This window comes from Meriones unguiculatus, chromosome 11 (assembly GCF_030254825.1).
Source record: "Meriones unguiculatus strain TT.TT164.6M chromosome 11, Bangor_MerUng_6.1, whole genome shotgun sequence".
Taxonomy (NCBI): Eukaryota; Metazoa; Chordata; class Mammalia; order Rodentia; family Muridae; genus Meriones; species Meriones unguiculatus.
Genome location: NC_083359.1, coordinates 23,222,633 through 23,241,086, shown reverse-complemented (window position 1 = coordinate 23,241,086; position 18,454 = coordinate 23,222,633). Strand labels below are relative to the sequence as shown.

At 42.1% G+C, this 18,454-nt stretch overlaps 1 protein-coding gene across 4 annotated transcripts in view; it reads left to right on the top strand.

Moving 5' to 3' along the window:
- The window catches only part of LOC110554050 (T-cell immunoglobulin and mucin domain-containing protein 4-like), a 31,984-nt gene extending 17,588 nt beyond the window's left edge, over positions 1-14,396 (top strand). For 2 of the 4 annotated variants that reach the window (XM_021646409.2, XM_060363802.1), the window contains 3 exons: positions 9,250-9,361; positions 12,777-12,816; positions 14,209-14,396. In XM_021646409.2, coding sequence (XP_021502084.1) covers positions 9,250-9,361; positions 12,777-12,816; positions 14,209-14,223 — 167 coding nt within the window. In that variant the 3' untranslated portion in view covers positions 14,224-14,396. Of the gene's footprint in view, positions 1-6,590; positions 6,632-9,249; positions 9,362-12,776; positions 12,817-14,208 lie in introns of those variants that run through there. The other 2 variants (XM_021646408.2, XM_060363803.1) reach the window with 2 other exon arrangements.
- Positions 14,397-18,454: the final 4,058 nt, after the last annotated feature.

Genomic DNA, 18,454 nt, shown 5'->3' with positions numbered 1-18,454 from the left:
AGTACTTCTTATATGCTGGAGCTGGGCTTAGGACTCTTATGCATGGTTTCATTGTAAGGCATTGTCCAGGTCCACAGGGAAGAGTTGGCTATTCTGTCCATTATGTAGAAGAAATGGGTTTGGAAAGGCTAATAAATTTAGCCGATTTTGAAGCATGGGCCTCTTTGATTCATTGAGCTGGGGCTTTTAAGCATTTTATTGTATTGCAAATGATAGAGGTAGAGATTAAATTGTTTCTGTTGAGTCACCTCCAGATAGTGTGAGATGACAGTTAGATGAAGAGAGGGGTGACGAAGGGCAAAACGAAGACTCCCTCCCCCTCCCTCATGTTAAGGGAATGACATTTAGGAGAGGAGAAAAGCCAGCTAAGGGGACAGAGAGGAAGCTGCCAAAATTCAGGTGGATTCCAAAGAGCAGAAGATCAGAGACGATGTTACTGAATTTGTGGATCACAATCTGAGCCCCAGCTAATCAGGTTCAGTTTGTCCACCCTCCCTCCTAAGCCAATTTAAGAGCTAAATTAATACCAAGAAGCCTAAAGGGAGATTTATTAAGTGGAAGAGGGATGGAGAGATACAGTGACTCCTCCCCTCTCAAGTCCATCTTGATGGCCCTAAACTGACAGTTCTAATCCAATAAAAGAACTATGCACAGCTAAGTCCAGGTGTGGTCCCTTGCCCAACATTGTCTCAGCTCCAAGTCATTTCTGTAAGCTCATCTGACAAGCCATAAGTCTTCAAGAACAAGTTTCTCCTCTGGCCACCCCCAGGGCTTCAGCCATTTCTTCTCCCTGTAGGAGATTCCTGGGAGGCAGAGTCTAATTTCTTGGATTGCATTGTTTCACTGGTCTAGTAGCCAAAGACAGGAGCACACTATGAAGTGCCCAGTGAATTGCTATCTATTATAGTTATTCCATTGTTGGATATTGTGGCGAAGAACATTAGAATGTATTCCTCTTATCATCTCATTCCTCTTATCCAACCCATTAACTTCTCTTTTTCTTCTGTCCAACACCTTTCTAACCTTGGGTAACCAGAACTGCTGCTCTTATCTTCTATGAGGTCAGATTTTTTTTTTAATATTTTTTATTACACTTTATTCATTTTGTATCCCCCCATAAGCCCTTCCCTCCTCCCCTCCTGGTCCTACCCTCCCCCCCCCCCTTTCTGCATGCATGCCCCTTCCCAATTCCACTGATAGGGGAGGTCCTCCTCTCCTTCTTTCTGATCTTAGTCTATCAGTTCTCATCAGAAGTAGCTGCATTGTCAGGGTTCTAGGTTATCTCCATGAATAGTCCTTGGTTGGAGTATGAGTCTCTGGGAAGTTCCCTGTGTTCAAATTTTCTTGTTCTGTAGCTCTCCTTGAGGAATTCCTGTCCTTTCCAACTCTTGCTATTTCCCACTTCTTGCTTAAAATTCCATTCACTCTGCCCATCAGTTGGCTATCAGGCTCAGCATTTGCTTTGACAGTCTGCACGGCAGAGGCTTTCAGAGGCCCTCTGTGGCAGGTTCCTAGTTTGTTTCCTGTTTTCTTTTTCTTCTGATGTCCATCCTCTTTGCCTTTCAGGATGAGGATTGAACATTTTAGTTAGGGTCCTCTCTTTTGCTTAGTTTGTTTAGATGTACAGATTTTAGTGAGTTTATTCTATGTTGTATGTTTATATGAGTGAGTATATACCGTGTGTGTCTTTTTGCTTCTGGGACAACTCACTCAGGATGATCCTTTCCAGGTCCCACCATTTACCTGCAAATTTCATGATTTCCTTATTTTTCATTGCTGAATAATACTCCATTGTATAGATGTACCACAGTTTCTGCATCCATTCTTCAGTTGAGGGGCATCTGGGCTGTTTCCAGCTTCTGGCTATTACAAATAAAGCTGCTTCAAACATGGTTGAGCAAATGTCCTTTTTGTGTAATTGAGCCTCTTTTAGGTATATGCCTAGGAGTGGTATGGCTGGATCTTGAGGAAGCGCTATTCTTAGTTGTCTGAGAAAGCACCAGATTGATTTCCAGAGTGGTTGTACAAGTTTACATTCCCACCAGCAGTGGAGAAGGGTTCCCCTTCTCCACAACCTCTCCAGCATGTGTTGTCACTTGAGTTTTTGATCTTGGCCTTTCTCATGGGTGTAAGGTGAAATCTCAGGGTTGTTTTGATTTGCATTTCCCTAATGGCTAATGAGGTTGAGCATTTCTTTAAGTGCTTCTCTGCCATTTGATATTCCTCTACAGAGAATTCTCTGTTTAGCTCTGTTCCCCATTTTTTTAAGTGGATTACTTGGTTTGCTGCTTTTCAGCTTCTTTAGTTCTTTATATATACTGGATATGAGTCCTCTGTCAGATAAAGGGTTGGTGAAGATTCTTTCCCAATCTGTAGGCAGTTACTTTGTTTTGATGACGGTGTCCTTTGCTTTACAGAAGCTTTTCAGTTTCATGAGGTCCCATTGTTTGTTCTAAGATTGTTGCTCTTAGAGCCTGTGCAGTTGGTGTTCTGTTCAGGAAGTTTTCTCCTGTACCAATGAGTTCTAGGGTATTCCTCACTTTTTTTTTCTAGCCAATTTAATGTGTCTGGTTTTATGTTGAGGTCTTTGATCCACTTGGACTTCATTTTTGTGCAAGGTGATAAGTATGGATCTATTTTCATTTTTCTACATGTAGACATCCAGTTGGACCAGCACCATTTGTTGAAGATGCTATCTTTTTTCCATTGTATGGTTTTGGCATCTTTGTCAAAAATCAGGTGTCCATAAGTGTGTGCGTTTATTTCTGGGTCTTCTGTTCGGTTCCATTGATCCACCATTCTGTTTCTATGCCAGTACCATGCAGTTTTTATAACTGTTTCTCTATAGTACAGCTTGAGATCAGGGATGGAGATACCTCCAGAAGATCTTTTATTATAGAGGATTGTTTTAGCAATTCTTGGTTTCTTGTTATTCCATACGAAGTTGAGAATTTTTCTTTCCCGGTCTGTAAAGAATTGTGTTGGCAATTTGATGGGAATTGCATTAAATCTGTAGATTGCTTTTGGTAAGATGGCCATTTTTACTATGTTAATCCTGCCAAGCCATGAGCATGGGAGATCTTTCCATCTTCTCATATCTTCTTCTAATTCTTTCTTCAGAGACTTGAAATTTTTTTTCATACAAGTTTTTGACTTGCTTGGTTAGGGTTACACCAACTTCCACACACAAACAGAAGCATGTGATATTTGATTTCTGTGTGTGTGTGTGTGACTTAATACAGTGACTCCTCAACTCAATCATGTTACAAATGAAAAATTTCTTTTTTAAGATTTTTATTCATGTGTGTGTACACATTTACTTGTGTGACTGCATGCCATGTGTTTGTCTGTGTGAGTGCATGCTGGTGTGTGTGTGTGTGTGTGTGTGTGTGTGTGTGTGTATGTGTGTGTATAAATGAGTATGTATGCCTGAAGAAGCCAGAAGAGTGTTTATCTCCCGGAACTGAAGTTACAGCCAATCATAAACCTCCCAGTGTAGGTGCTGGGAACCAAACTTGGGACCTCTGGAAAAGCAGCAAATGCTCTTAACCACTGTATTGTCTCCCCTGCTCCATTGAGTTCATTGTTTGACTCTGTTTCTTGGCTACTATGTGAATGTAGGCAACTCTTTTGGTCTATGTGTTATTAACTGCCCAGCCACCTTGACAGTTCTGTTTCTATGTGATTATTTTTGTTATAGGGTATTGAAAATATATTGTGTTCCTCTTGGATGCTTTTTCTCTGCCCTGGCTTCCGGTCCTGCTTTTACTTTTTGGCCTCCCTGTTTGTCTTTTCTTGTTTTTTTTTTTTTTTGTTTTGTTTGTTTTGTTTGTTTTTCTCTTCCACCTCCCCAGCCCATTTTTGAATCCTTATGTTTGCCAGCATTTCCCCCTTTCTCATGGGCTACACTTTCTGAAGACTTTAACCACACCCTGGATACTGATACTTCCCAAAGAGTACAGTACTGTACACTTTTTACAAAGTTGACTCAGACTGAAATAGTTCAGCTTTTTGCTGGCACAGACAGGACGTGTGTGTGTTCCCCTGGAATAGTAAACACAGTACTTCTGACTGGCTCATAACTGGTCAGATATCTACCTCTGATCTTCCCTTCTCACAGTCTTGTCTCTTCAGTGGGAACTTGCAATTACTGAAGGTTCTTATTTCTCTGTAGCCCACACATAATGCCCATATACTGTTGTTACTATCCCTTGTCAAACATTTCTATACTATGTCTATCACCCTTGCTCTCTATCAGCACTAGACTTCAAACCCAGAATCAGATGAGGTCTCTATGGAATGTTCCCTCATCCTCCTGATTAGACTCCATTCAGGAGTCTAACAGTCACATTCTTATGGCTGTTAATGGCCTGAGAGCCCAGGGGAGTCTTATCATGTTAACAATAAAGCCCTCCACAGCTAGGTCCTACATGCTAGGTAATCGCTGGCTACCCCATCCCTTATGTTCCATCATGGGCACCATGCTGTTTCATGTCGCCATGGCTGGGCCGCTTATGTTCCATCTATCTGAAACACCCTCTTGCCATGCCTTGCCCAGCTAGTTCTGACGTAGCCTCTTAGGTGTAAGTTTGACAAACATTCCTTGAATACCACCTATGTGCCAGGTTGAGTTGAACGGGCAGAGAGGGACCATGTGGCTGTGGAGTGTGTTCTCGTAGAAGTGTGACTGAACTTTGATTCTTGAGCTGGGTGTCTCTCCTAGGCCTGTCTTCCTCAGCAGATCGTGCACATCCGCATTGCTCTTGGTTTGACAGTCTAAAACAGTCTTCTGTCCTCTGTCCCCTGGTTTCTGGCACACTGTCAATGTCCCAAGGGTCACGAAGGTCTATGCTGCAGTGTTCTTGGCATTTTAAGTACTTAGATAGAGCTTAGCATTTGTTAGATTCTGGGGTTCTCTTGTACCTCAGCTATTGGTTATGAATTGTTTGTTTCAGTTCAGATGCCTCCATTTGTGGATGCTTTCCTGACCCTTGAGAAGAGTCTGTATCCCCATGATTCATCCTAGAATATCTTTTACTATTTCTGCATGTAGTTTTGTATGGTTGTTTTTTCCAGCCTTCCATGACGAGGTGTCTTAAAGTGAGGTGACACTTGTGAGGCCAGCACACAATAGTGTAAATGTTTACTGCATGCCTCGGCTACATGATACGTGTGTGCATTGTGTGCACATGTACATGGTACATAAATTATATGTGTGTGGGGGGTGGGTGTGTGCATGTGCACACAGGCAGGCCCCTCTCAAACACACACACACTATACACACAGTCTAAACCGCGAGGAAGAAAACAGGATATCAAATCAAACACGTGAGGGGAAAAAGATGATGCAGTCAGAGACGTGGTGAGCACAAGGTGCGCGAGTCTGCTGCGAGAGGAACAGGGTGTGTTGTATTACAGTTAACTATTTTTTCCAAGTGGAGAGTCTGTATTCTAAAATGACAATAAAAGGAACAGGACAGACAATAAACTCACGGCAATCATCTGCGATCAGGGACAGAATTGCCTTTGCTGTGTGCTCGTGCGGTTGGTGACACGGTAGGTTTATAGGAGCATCATCAGATATGTGAACAATGCAGTGACATTCTGATGGCCAAGACACATTTTGATGGCCGACCATTAGATGGTCCCATTGTTGGGTATGGAGCTTATCATTTACCAAAAAAGAAAAACATGTTGCTATGTTATTGTTTTTTATATGCATTTTGTGGTGAATTCCAAGAGATCTAGAGTGTAGCTAACAGAATGGCTGATACTACATTCTCAGTAAATCTTTGTTCACTGAAAGACTGTTTTCCTGGCTGGATAAGAATCTTGAAGGCATTGCTGGGGCTTCTTAAAAAAAAGAGAAGCAGAGCCAGGTTTGTCGAGATGGTTTCGTGGATAAAGAACTTGCCACCAGGCTTGGTAGCCTGAGCTGGATCCTCAGGACCAACACGGTGAAAGGAGAGAAGTGATAATGACGTATTGTCCTCCGCCCTTCGTATGTACCTGGGCACTCAGACAAGTAGGTTTGCATGTATGCACGTGCACACACTAAATAAGATGTTATCTAAAAAAATAGCTTTAGAGGTTAGCCCACCTGTTGCTCTCTCGGAGGATCCAGGTTTAGCTTCCAGCACCCATATTAGGCAGCTCAAAACTGCCTGGCACTCCATTTCTAAGGCATCTGCTGCTTTCTTCTGGCCTCCATGGGATCCAGACACAGATGTGCACATACATACATGCAGGCATTCGTACATGCACGTAAGATAAACATAAATCTTATTTTTAAAGTTGTAAGAATTTAAAAAAAGAAAAAGGAAGAAAGATCAAAGGCAAATGCTTGTTCCCTGGGTCACCTTTCGGGCCTGTGTAAAGTGGAGATGGTCATTCCTATGGGTTCTTGCCGGAGCGCAGCCGTAGAACCACACCAAAACAGATCTGCCTAAATCACTTGCACAAAGAGGAAGATGGTATTACAGAATTAAATACGTCATCTGGCTGAGCAGGTGGCTTCAGATACCTATTTCAGGAGGTGTTTTTTAACTCTCCCACAGAGAGTTTAACATTATTTTTTCTTTATCTTCCCAGCATCAATGACAGTGATGGGAAGGAAGCGTGAAGGAAATCAGGTAAAAGATCTGTGAATACTGGAAGCACTTGGCTTCGATTAAAAAAAAAAAAAATCCCCAGTAGAGGTTTTCACTGATTGCGCTTGGGAGAATAGAATATTGCTAAATGTCAAAACGCATAGTAACTATTATGAAGTGGTCAAAGATTTGTGAACTTGCACTCTTGGCAGAAGTACTATTGATTGTTACTTTGACATGCGTAGATGCTTTGAAAGCAAGAAAAAATATTTACGAAAACATAGAAAATCACGATGCATCTCTTGTGTGAAGCTCAGCACTATGGATGTAACTATGGTGCCAACGCTTGCTTCCACCATTGCTCTTGTTTTCGGAGACTTCCTTTTATTTATGTTTATTGCAAAAATCATTAAAGCAGCTTGAAGTAAAAACGTTAGGCACGACAGATGTCTGTGAAGGCAGCCTTTCCTTGGAGACATTTGTGTCTTTGTTTCTGTTTCCGGCCGATTCTGGGCTTCTGTGTGCTAGAGAATAAGACAGGAAAGGAGGAAGGAAATAGTTGGCTGGCACAAGGGAAGTAGGAATGTCCTCATAAGATGCCTGAATGCCTGGCTCAGTGCACCAAGCATTGTGCCCTTTGACTTCCTAAAATTTAACATTGAGATTTTTTTTAATATGCATAATTTAGAATCAAAGAGAGCAAACTCATTACAAAGCCACACAAAGAGCATGTTTTAATAAAAACAAATAGTGCCTTTCTAGATGAAAATAGAATGAATGGGTGAAATGGTACTGACACTTTGGCAAATCTTATTTGTATCTGGTTTAATTGTGACGTTTAGTTACAATGGTGCTTAATGTGAATTGTTATCTTGACAGAATCACCTGTGAGATAGGTCTCTGGAAACATCTTTCAGGGAATTATACTGATTGTATCAACTGAGGTGGGGGGACCTACCAATTGTGGCGTCATTTCCTATCATAGTCCTGGGCCGTGTAAGGGGAGAAAGGGAACAGAGCGGCAGCATGCATTCCTTGCTCTATTCTTCCTGGGTGTGGATGTGATGCTGCTTCCAGCTTCTGCCATCTTGACCTCCCTGCCATGATGGACAGCAGCCTGGAACTGTGAGCCAGATTAAGCCCTTTCTCCCTTAAGCTGCATCTGTCAGAATGTGTATCACAGGAACGGAAAAGGAAACTAAAACAGTTAGCTTATTGCTGCTCTGCCAGGATGCCAAAAAGAAACAACTTGTAGAATGAAAGAGTTATTCTGCTCAGGGTTTTAGGTATTTCCTTTCATCATCCATGGAGGGTGTGGTGGAGCTGAACAGCTCACATCATGGCAGCCAGCAGAGAGAGAAACAGAGAGGGGTAGGGGAGAGAGGGAAGGAGAGAAAGAGATAAAGAGGTAGAGAAAGAGAGGGAGAGAAGGAGAAGAAAGAATGTCTGTGTTCTTGGCTTTTTTTTTTTTCTCCTTACATTTTATCTAGTTCCCTAGTCCCCAGTCAGGGCAGGTTTGTCTTAATCTTGTTTGGAAACATTCTTACCAACACACTCAATATGTGCTGCTCAAATCTCCTAGATACCCTTCACTGCAATGAAGTTGGCAAGATTAACCATGGCAAGGAGACAGAGATGGATCTCATTTCTGCTCTCATGTTCTGAGAGATGAGTAATGAGTGAGGATGCCTGGTGACATCACATATCTGTTCACCCTGGGACACTGCACTGCAGTGCTCATGAGAGAACAACAGAAAGCACAAATCAAGAAACATTTTGATTTGCTGGGCTCCCAGGCTGCCCCTTCAGAACCACCCTGAGAGAAAATTTGAAATTCAGCTTTTATTTGTTTTCTCTAGAAGCTGAAGCCAGTCATGAAAAGAAGTACACAGGTCTAGAGAGAGCCCAAAGGCTTTACTAGGCAGTGCCCAGCAAAGAGATTTGACAGTGGAAAACACAGCTCACAACATAGTTATTATTTTTTAGTCTCCTGACCTCTAAGCACAATAGCCCAAAATACCTGATGTCTAAGACTTGTATGATCTAGGAATATGGGTAAAATGCTTTGGGTTGGGCTTGTTTTGACTTGGACACACACCAGATGTAATGGCATGGTGGGTATTTGGAAGGCATTCTTGGGGTGAGATACATCCCAAACTACCTTCTGGAGATGATGCCGTTTAGCAGTGAGGGACCAATCACCTTGCCTATGTCTTGGCAGAGCAACAAAATGACCAACATCTTTTTTTTTTCTTTCAAAGTTTTTTTTTTATAATTCTTATTATATATATATATATATCTTTTTTTTCAATGCAGTTTATTCAGGAACCTTGAACAATCATCTGACCCTGGGGAAAGCCAGCCCACAGCTTAAATAGCCTCTGGGTAGCCAACCCCAGCGTGCCACATGGGCAATGCAGATAGGTCCACATACATGGAAGCAAGCCAGATCCTCAGCCTTAGCCAAATGTGGAGTTGTTTGTGACAGAGAGCACTCACCATCGGGAAGGTGGAAGGCGGAAACCAGCTCCATCTTTAAGGCGTGGCATTACACAGCTCTCTACAGTTCCCCCTTTTTGTTTTAGATGCATCAGGCAAGAGTAGAGGTCTGATCTCTGATATTAGAAATAAATTGGGACTTTGTACCGATGTTCATTTAGGTGTCATCCACCCAAAGAACATCAGACCCCAAATTGACCAACATCTTGATCATTGCTTGCTGCGCGGGGTTTGTGGTGATGGTGTCATCATTTCTGGTGCTTCTCCTTCAAGGTAAGGTGGGGAGCAGGGATGGGCGTTTGCATGTGAACTTCAGAGATGAGACGACTCCAGGGATGTCAAGAGAGTGGAGTATTTCTGCTTCCTCCTCTTTCCTTATCCCCCAAAAGAATCAGTTCTCTTACTGCCCTCACCCAAACCACGGGGGTGACAGGTATTCATCACCACCAAGTGGCTTTGTGTATTGTCCTGGTAAGGCTGATGGTTTGTTTATCAAGAGATGAGACCAAGAGCACATTCGTTGATAGGACCTAGATGCCACACACAAGTTGCGCCTAGTTTGTTCTGTCTTTGTTACTGCCTTGTATAGAAAGGACTATTGTTTGTTCTCTCTCTCTCTCCTCTCTGTCTCTCTTTTTCTCAGTTTCTTCTCCTTTGTTCCCTCTGACACAGAGTTTCTCTGTGTAGCCTGACTGTCCTGAAATTTACTCTGTAGGCCATGCTGGCCTCAAACTCAGATCGCCTGCCTCTGCCTCCCAAGTGCTAAGAGGAAAGGTGCATGCCACCATGCCAGGATACTCGATGTTCTCTTGTAGTTAATTAATTACCATGTGTGTGGGTATTTTACCTGCATGTATGTGTGTGCACCACACATGTGCCTGGAGGCCATGTAAACCAGAAGGCATAAAATCTCTTGCAACTGAAGTTACAGGCAGTTGTGAACTGTCATGTGGGTTCTGGGAACTGAAACTGGGTCCTCTGGAAGAATATTTTATACTCCTAACCACTGAACCATCTCTCAAACCCTGTTACTCCTTTCTTACCGTTAGAAACACCCCTGGACTCCTATTATTTTCTTTGTGTTTTTTTCTTTCTTTCTCTTATTTTTTTTTATTTTTTCGGTTTTTTGAGACAGGGTTTCTCTGTGTAGCTTCTTCTGTCCTGGACTTGCTTTGTAAACCAGACTGGCCTCGAACTCACAGCTTTCCTCCTGCCTCTGCCTCCCTAGTGCTGGGATGAAATGCATGTGCCACCATGCAGGCCTACCTAATATTTTCAAGGAGTGTCACAGTAGTAAAAACATGAACAGTCTTGCTCTTATGTGTGTCTTTAAAGTAGGCTTGCTGAGGGACCACAGATAGTGTTCAGGAGAGAGAATCCTCGCAAATGGTTTGCCAACATATTCATGTGCTTAGGCCTATATTTTTCAGGGGACAGGGTCCAAAGTTTTCATGAAATTATGGAGTTGGCCTATGATTCACACTTTCCTAACCTAAAAACAAAAACAGGAAACTATAACTGTGCAAAGTGTAGCTATGAAGTAAGGATTGTGGTTTTCTTTTTATTTTATTTTATTAATTACACTTTATTCACTTTGTATCTTCCCATAAACCTCTCCCTCCTCCCCTCCTGGTCCTCCCCTCCCTCCCCCTTCTTCATGCATGCCCCTCCCCAAGTCCACTGATAGTGGAGGTCCTCCTCTTCTTCCTTCTGATCTTAGTCTATCAGATCACATCAGGAGTGGCTGCATTGTCATCTTCTGTGGCCTGGTAAGGCTGCTCCCTCCTCAGGGGGAGGTGATCAAAGAGCAGGCCAATCAGATTATGTCAGAGGCAGTCCCTCTTCCCATTACTATGGAACCCACTTGGACACTGAAGTGCCATGGGTGACATCTGTGCAGGGGTTCTAGGTTATCTCCATGCATGGTACTTGGTTGGAGTATGAGTCTCTGGGAAGATCCCTATGTTCAAATTTTCCGGTTTTGTTGCTTGTGGTTTTCATATAAAGCACAGGCACATAACACCAACTACTGGTATAAAACAGAGAGAAACTGGTGCTTCATGACAGTCAATCATAATTATTCACTACTGAACCTGCCCTTGAAGAGTACTGCTAAAAACATCTAGAACTTCCTGGAAGCTTACTATTAGCATGTATATGAAGTCATAGCTGCTTTTTTGGATGAATCTGGGCATATCTCATAAAAAGTGCCTTAAAACCCAAATGAGGTACTGCCGAGGTAGGTTAATCAGTAAAGTACTTGTCACTCAAGCACAAGAACATGAATTCGATTCTCAGGACCCATACAAAAAGGCCAAGCATCATGGCATTTGCTTGTAATCCCTGTGCTGGGGAGGAAGGGGACCAGTGGATCTCCAGGGCTGTTCAGCCAGCCAGCCTAGTTCATCTGCAAGTTCGAGGCCAGTGACAGACTCCTTCTCAGAGAAGCAGTTGGGCAGTGCCTGATAAGCAACACTCAAAGCTGACTTCTGGCTTCTATGTACATATACATAGATATACACAGACACCTGCATACACATATAAGCCACTGCATGTATGAATACTCACAGACATGCATGTGTACACACAAAGTCAAATGACTTGAGTTACTAAGTAACTCAAAAATGTAACAGTTTATAGCTTTATAGGAGAGCATTGTCCAACCCTCATCAGAGAAGCTTCTGATGAGGTAAGTAAGTAGATGGTAAGTAACAAAGAGAGCCACAACTGGGCAATGTGCAGAGTGCGAGAGTTTGGAGCACTGAGCCCTGACTGGGATTTATCAACCCCCTCCCCTCAGAGCTCAGGGATCCATTTGGAAGAGGAGGCAGAAAGGTTATAAGAGCCAGAGGTGCTGGATGACTCCAAGGAAACAGAGTCTTCCAGACACAACAGGCCTGATACAATATGAAATCACAGAGACCATGACAGCGTACACAGAGCCTGAATGAAGCAGGCACTAGGTCTATACAGATTCAAGCTGGACAAAATCCCAGCATCGAGAAGGGGAGTAGACACCAAGTCCCACTCTAACCCAGAAGCTCTTTGCAACTGATACCTGCAAGGAAAAATCAGTTTTATCCAATGGAATGTCACTGGATATACCAATACCAAGTACACTCTAACGCAGGCCCAAAGCCCAGGAAGAGTTAGTTGGCAACACAAAATGAATTTCATGTCTTGCTTGTGTGAATGTGCACCCACTTTTTGTTTTGTTTTATGTATTTTTTTGTTTCATTCTTTATTGATTTTCTTTCTTTTAGTGTGTTTGTCCATTTTGATTTTCATTTTTGTTGTTGTTTTCCATGTCTTTTTTTTTTGAAAGAGAGAAGGAGAGAGAGTTGAAAGGAGAGGGGAGAGAGCATGAAGTTGAGTGGACAGGGTGGTGGGAAGGATCTGGGAGGAGTTGGGGGGAGAGAAAGAAATTGATTAAAATATGTTTGGTAAAAAAAGTTTTCAAATAAAAGTGTATTAAAATTTTAGCAGCTTAACACCATAGCCCACAACACACCACAGTCCCCAAGGAACAGGTCTGACATGAAGAGGTTGAATTGAAGGCCAGAAGCAGCAGGCATCAGCTGGGGGGAGAAAAGGCTGTCCTTGCCAGTCTAGTCTTTTCAGAAAAGGGTGGGCTTCTCCCAGCATTTCACAAAGCAGCCCTGCTCACATCATGGCCTTGTCTTTTCAGGAAGAGTCAAGGGAGCCAATTGTTTGCAGAGACACAAGAGGTAATTCATCTTGCATGGCTGATTGTTGTGATGATTATACGCCCTGTTCCATATGATTAGACACTACTCAGCGGTTTAATGACTTGTGCTGGTGCTCTGATTAATCACAGGGTTGGAGAGACATGGCATTAGAGGCAGAAAAGGCTGTGGAGATTTAACTCGCATTAAACCCATAGCTCAGTTAACACTACATGTGTGCCCCAAACAGAACTAAGGAAAGCAGTAGCATTCATGGAAGTATAGCACAGGAAAGAAGATGATGATGTGTGCCATGGTGTTTTCTGAGTGAAGCTGTTGCAGCCCTGGGTGACTCATTTTTGAAAAATGCATTGTTCTTGTGGAGTCACTCAGAAAAGGGTTAGCAATATGAAAATTAAATAAAATATTTGCAATATTATTCCTGATATTTGGTTCCTTTGCCCCATAGACCAGAATGCTTCACAGTTTTTTAAAAAATTTTTAACTAGATTTCAGGGTTAGGGAGAATAGCGGTCAGAGAAGATAGGTTATGGTAATGAAACAATGAGAAGATATAATGACTGAGATATCTCGATTTACACAGATACCTAGAAGAGGGAATACAGTGGATAAAAATTTGAAGAAAGGCACATAGAACACACAGACACACACACTCATTGGCATACATGCCTGTATACACGCATGTACACATACAAATATATTACACATGTACAAATATATTACTACTTACAGAGTCTGGAATCTGCTTTTTCATTTAACTGGGTATTGATTATGTAAGATAAATAGTGAATTGAGCAGAATATTCTGATTATTTGTTTATTGTTTTTGAAATTGAGTATTGTTTTGATACTCAGTGAATTTGTGAACATTTGTATTGTCAGTTTTTAATTTTATAAATTTATGTTGTTAGTTTTTAATAAATTATATATTTAATTTTTGAGAATTTAAAAAAAGAGTATACGAAGAGTATCTAGAATCAGATTTTCAATATCTGTTCTATTTATAGATTTTAGGGTGAAAGAAATGAAAAGGCTTTGGCATAAGTCATGGAACTAACTAATTGCACCAACACTATATCATTTATTAAAAATGATGAATTATTAGGTAGAGAATCTAAGGCCCTGCAAGATGACTTTCTGAGTTCTAAGCTGGGGATTCCTTGGGATATCAACGTGCTTAGAATATGATTTTATACTTTTCAAAGCAAGTTGTAATCTCTTTACCATAACAGGGTGGTAAAAGCCCTCTGTGTTCTATTGCCTCAGTTTTCCTACCGGTAAAACAGGAGGCTCGGGCAGGAAGGAGTCTGGGTCCCATGTCCTCAGCCTGGGTGGGTGGGTGGTGCTGTAGCTCAGCAGGTCCTGTGAGTTTGCATTTTTCTGGTTTTTAATCAGCTTACTTCTCTTTTTACAGGCCAGACAACTCTGAAGATAGTAAGAGCGTCCTCGATGACATGTCACATGGGAGGGACGATGAGGATGGGATCTTCACTCTCTAACTTGCCACCTTTCTTAGGATTAAGCATGGGGAATGGCACTTGAATTGTCAAAATATGTCTCGGGACATTGTATTCTCTTTTAAAGTCTCACATTTTTCCCTCATGCTGTGGGTCCGGTCTTGTTTTGTCTTCCCACATGAAGGTGCTTTAGAGACACAGCTTCCCTGGCTGGTGCTTTCGCCCTCTCTGGTAGCTTTGTGGCTAGGTGATCCTCTACCCTGGGCTTGAACACTTATCAGTGATGGTGAACTTGCTGTCACACCCTTGGGAGTCCCTTTTGTCTCCCAGCAGTAGAAGGAATTAGAAATATCCAAAGCAAAAGCTCTTTTTGCAAACAGCATCTGTCTATTGGTGATAGCTGAACTCACTCATTTAATCTGTCTGTCTTTTTCCTGGAAACTATTGCCTTTCTTCTGAAACACAAATTCTGGTCCCTTTCCTACCTGAGTTGCTTTCCTCTTATGTGTACCTGTTTCTCCCCTTTTCTGTCAGTTTTCAGAGGTTAGAACCCACACTTGGTATAGCATGAGCAGCCCAATACTTCATTTGGGATGGAGATAATACCACAGAATCACATCATAAGTTTGACTGGCTCCTGAAACTCCTATTTTTTTATGATATGAAATTCTTTTTATATTCAAGTGTCTTTAAAGTTGGCCATAGTGCCACCTTGCCAGAGAAAATGGATTTTGGAAGCAGCCGAGTGCCTATCAGAGAGAAGGCATCTCTGATGTGCAAGGATTATGCATGGGTGACACACTGAATCTGTCCAAGCAAATTCCTCTAAGTAGAATTCATTTTCTTGCAGCCCGAGAAGAACAGATTTGTTTTAAAACTTTAACAATTACTGGTATGATAAACCCTGAGAGAGAAATAAAAGCAAGTAGCTGTTAAAATGAATGGACGTAAGAAAACACATATCGGAGTGAGGATGCCTGTAGCTGGCTGCTGTGGCAAGCTAGGTAGAGCTGAAAGACAATTCCCATACTATCCACATGCTCAGGGCAACAGAATCTCTAAAGGCATAAGTCGCTAACCAACCTTTGAATTTCTACTTCCTTGACATCACCTTTAAGAGTCAGAGACTGTGAGATGGACCAGCTTGATGCCAAAGGAGCTTGCTGCCAAGCTTGATGACTTAAGTTTGGTCTCTAGGACCTACATGGTCGAAGAAGAGGTCCTATTCTTGCAAGTTGTCCTTTGCTGTCCACACATGTGCCAAGCATATTATGTACAAGTATATACAGCCACATAATAAAATAAAATGTATGGGCAAATGAAGGCAAACAGAATTATCCTCATGGTACAGTCTACAGACCTATCACCCTGTCAGTTGACATGGCATGATTCAATTGGTACAAATCCATGCCCAAACCTCTCACTTGGGGAATTTGTTCATGATGGACACAGAGGAGCCCAGATCAACCTGTTGTAGGGAGCAGAAGGGATAGGAACCATTAGCCACAGAGTGACAGGTTCTTCCCTTTTCTGTTGTTCATCTCGAGGCGAGTTTAAACTGTTGAAGTCTATCATCTGGAAACTAAGGTGCAACATGGGTCTGAACTCAAATTTAGGAACTCAGTGTTGTCACTGGGAAAGTAGAGTTGGACCAGATGACTTAATATAGGTAATTGGTTTTAAAACAGTATGAATTAGCAGAACTTTTCCTCCCTTCTTAGCTCCCACTCCCTGTCCATCTTCTAAAACCACTCTCACCTGCTTAAGTCTGGTTAGACTTAAGTCTGACTAGAAAGAAGATAGCAGGGAGCTCCTAAACAGTATTTAACTCTGCTTAAAGTGTATTGTTGATCATTCTCCAGTACTCATCGTTAGATTCCTGGGTCAGACTGAATAATGCTTCCACGTACATCCACAACATTTTAGATGTAGTAATGGACTTCGGGAGTCTTGATGCTAATGGTCCTTAACCTTCAGAGAATGTTGCAGTTGAGTGAGGAATTTTTAAAATGGGGATCTCTGGGTCCTAATCCTGTAGAGTTTTTTCTTTTCTTTTTCTTTTTCTTTTTTTGTGGTTAGTCCAGGATGTGAGTTGAGCATCTGAATATTTTTTTTCAAGGGCCCAAAGAAATTCCAATATGCAGCTAAAGCTGTTACCGTAATTTTGGAGTGATGCCACATGTTACTGGGGAAATTGAGGTCTTAGAGTTCTTAGTCTAGTCAATAAAGGAATCTGAAAAATGGACTCAAAGGGAAGCTTGAAGACAATTTTGTTAGAGTGTTTTTTGTTTGTTTACTTGTCTTTTTTTTTTTTTGCTTTCTTTTGTTTTTTGTTTTTAAATTAAAAAAAAAAAAAAAAAACTTACTGGGCCTGGTGATACATAGCTTTAATCCCAGCACTGGGGAGGCAGAGGAAGGGCAGGTGGATCTCTGTGAGTTGGAGGCCAGCCTGGTCTACATAGTGAGTTTGAGGACAGCCAGAATTACATAGTGAGACACTGTCTCAAAGCAAACAAACAAACAAGCAAACAAACAAGCTCCTAAATGCTAAAGCAGGAGAGTTGTAAATCTCCATGGCTGCCTGGAGGAAGGAGATAGAGAGGATGAAGAGACAAAGCAAAGACATAAATCCTGAGTGAGGCTAGCTGGCAGGCCAGCCACATAATGGACGAGTAAGTCACAGGGGGAGATGCACTTTAAAGAAAGCGAGGAGCCTAAAGCAGTAGGCAAATGGTGCTTAGCACAGAGACGATGTGAACCTGTCTTCTTAAAGGATGGCCTTTTGGGCTGGTGACTGACCAGCTCAACAGGATTGTCTCAAGGGAGGAGACAAGGGCATGTTTCTACCAGAGGTGACAGCAGCACCCATCCCGACAACAGCCTGCATGTTTTTAAGCTATGTACTTCAGCCATCTGAGTGTGCACCATCTGAGCTCGTTAGAAATGTGAATTCTTGCCCTCATCCTGTACCTGCCTAAGCAAAAAACTCTATAGGGGGAGTCTGGACATCTGTGGGTTAGCAAGCTCTTATGGAGTGATAGCTCCAATCAGGTGGGGTCGCCCTCTTTCAGACGGTGTGCTGGGGTTTCCTGAATCATCAGGCAGGGGTGCTCGATAGTCACCTCTCAGATGACCTGCTTTTAAAGTAGTTTCCTGCCAGACAGCACTAGTTAGCACTAGTTACACCCTTTTCCCTGCAAATGTTTTCTTCATTCACTGGCATGAAATTTCTCCTGAGCACAAGCCAGAGGTTCCTGGCTCCTGACTTTCAGCTCCTAAATCCACATAGAAGTTCTTCCTGGGGCAGATGACAAACGGGTGACTTCAGCAGCCAGGCAATTAAATTCACTGAGTGGAGGAACTGAATGCAACTGTAGACAACAAGAAAACTATGTCTCGTGCAAGCAAACATATGGCTGTGGGTTAGAATAAGCAGGCGAGCTTCAGAATGGATTTGTAAAATGATGAGTTAATTTAAAAACAAGCTGGAGATGTAGCTCAGTGGAAGAGCATTTGACTAGCATGGGTAAGGCCCTGGGTTCCATTTCCAGTGCTGCTTAAATATACTAGGACTCCTTGGTTAGAGGTGGTTTTTGGTACAGTTGTTTGTTTCACTCTCTTAAGTGTAGTCAGGATGAATTAGTAGCTGTGTGCAAATGACCTTCTGGTATCTATTTGGTGCTAAAATAGAAGCCATGAGGGGTGTGGGGAGAGACAGAGAAAAACAGACAGAAAGAAGAAAGAGAGAAGGGGAGATATTATTAAAGTATTTAAAGTTTAAATGAGATGATGGACTGGAATTCTCTTGTTCTCCATTTCCTCAAGGAAAGACTGATTCGCAGCAGCTCTTACAGCTGTAGGGAAAGGCCACAATATAACCCTGAGATTTATAGCAACCTGGTTTTTCAACTCTGATCTTGGAATGTTTAAGGTCTGATGATCTAAGAAAGTGTTTGAGGGTCTAAGAAGGTATTTTAAAGTTGGTAAATGCAAGTTATGGAGGAAAGCTTCTAAGAAAGTGTTTGAGGGTATAAGATGGTGTTTTAAGGTTGGTAAATACAAATTATAAAGGTTGGAGGTGATGCTAACATTTAAAATTTCTCTCCTTTTGTAAACTTACAAAGATTCTTAAAGTTTGCACTTTTCTGAGACAATAGCTAAAGCCTTGGTTTCTGCTGTTAAACTGATCTTCAAGCCTATCAG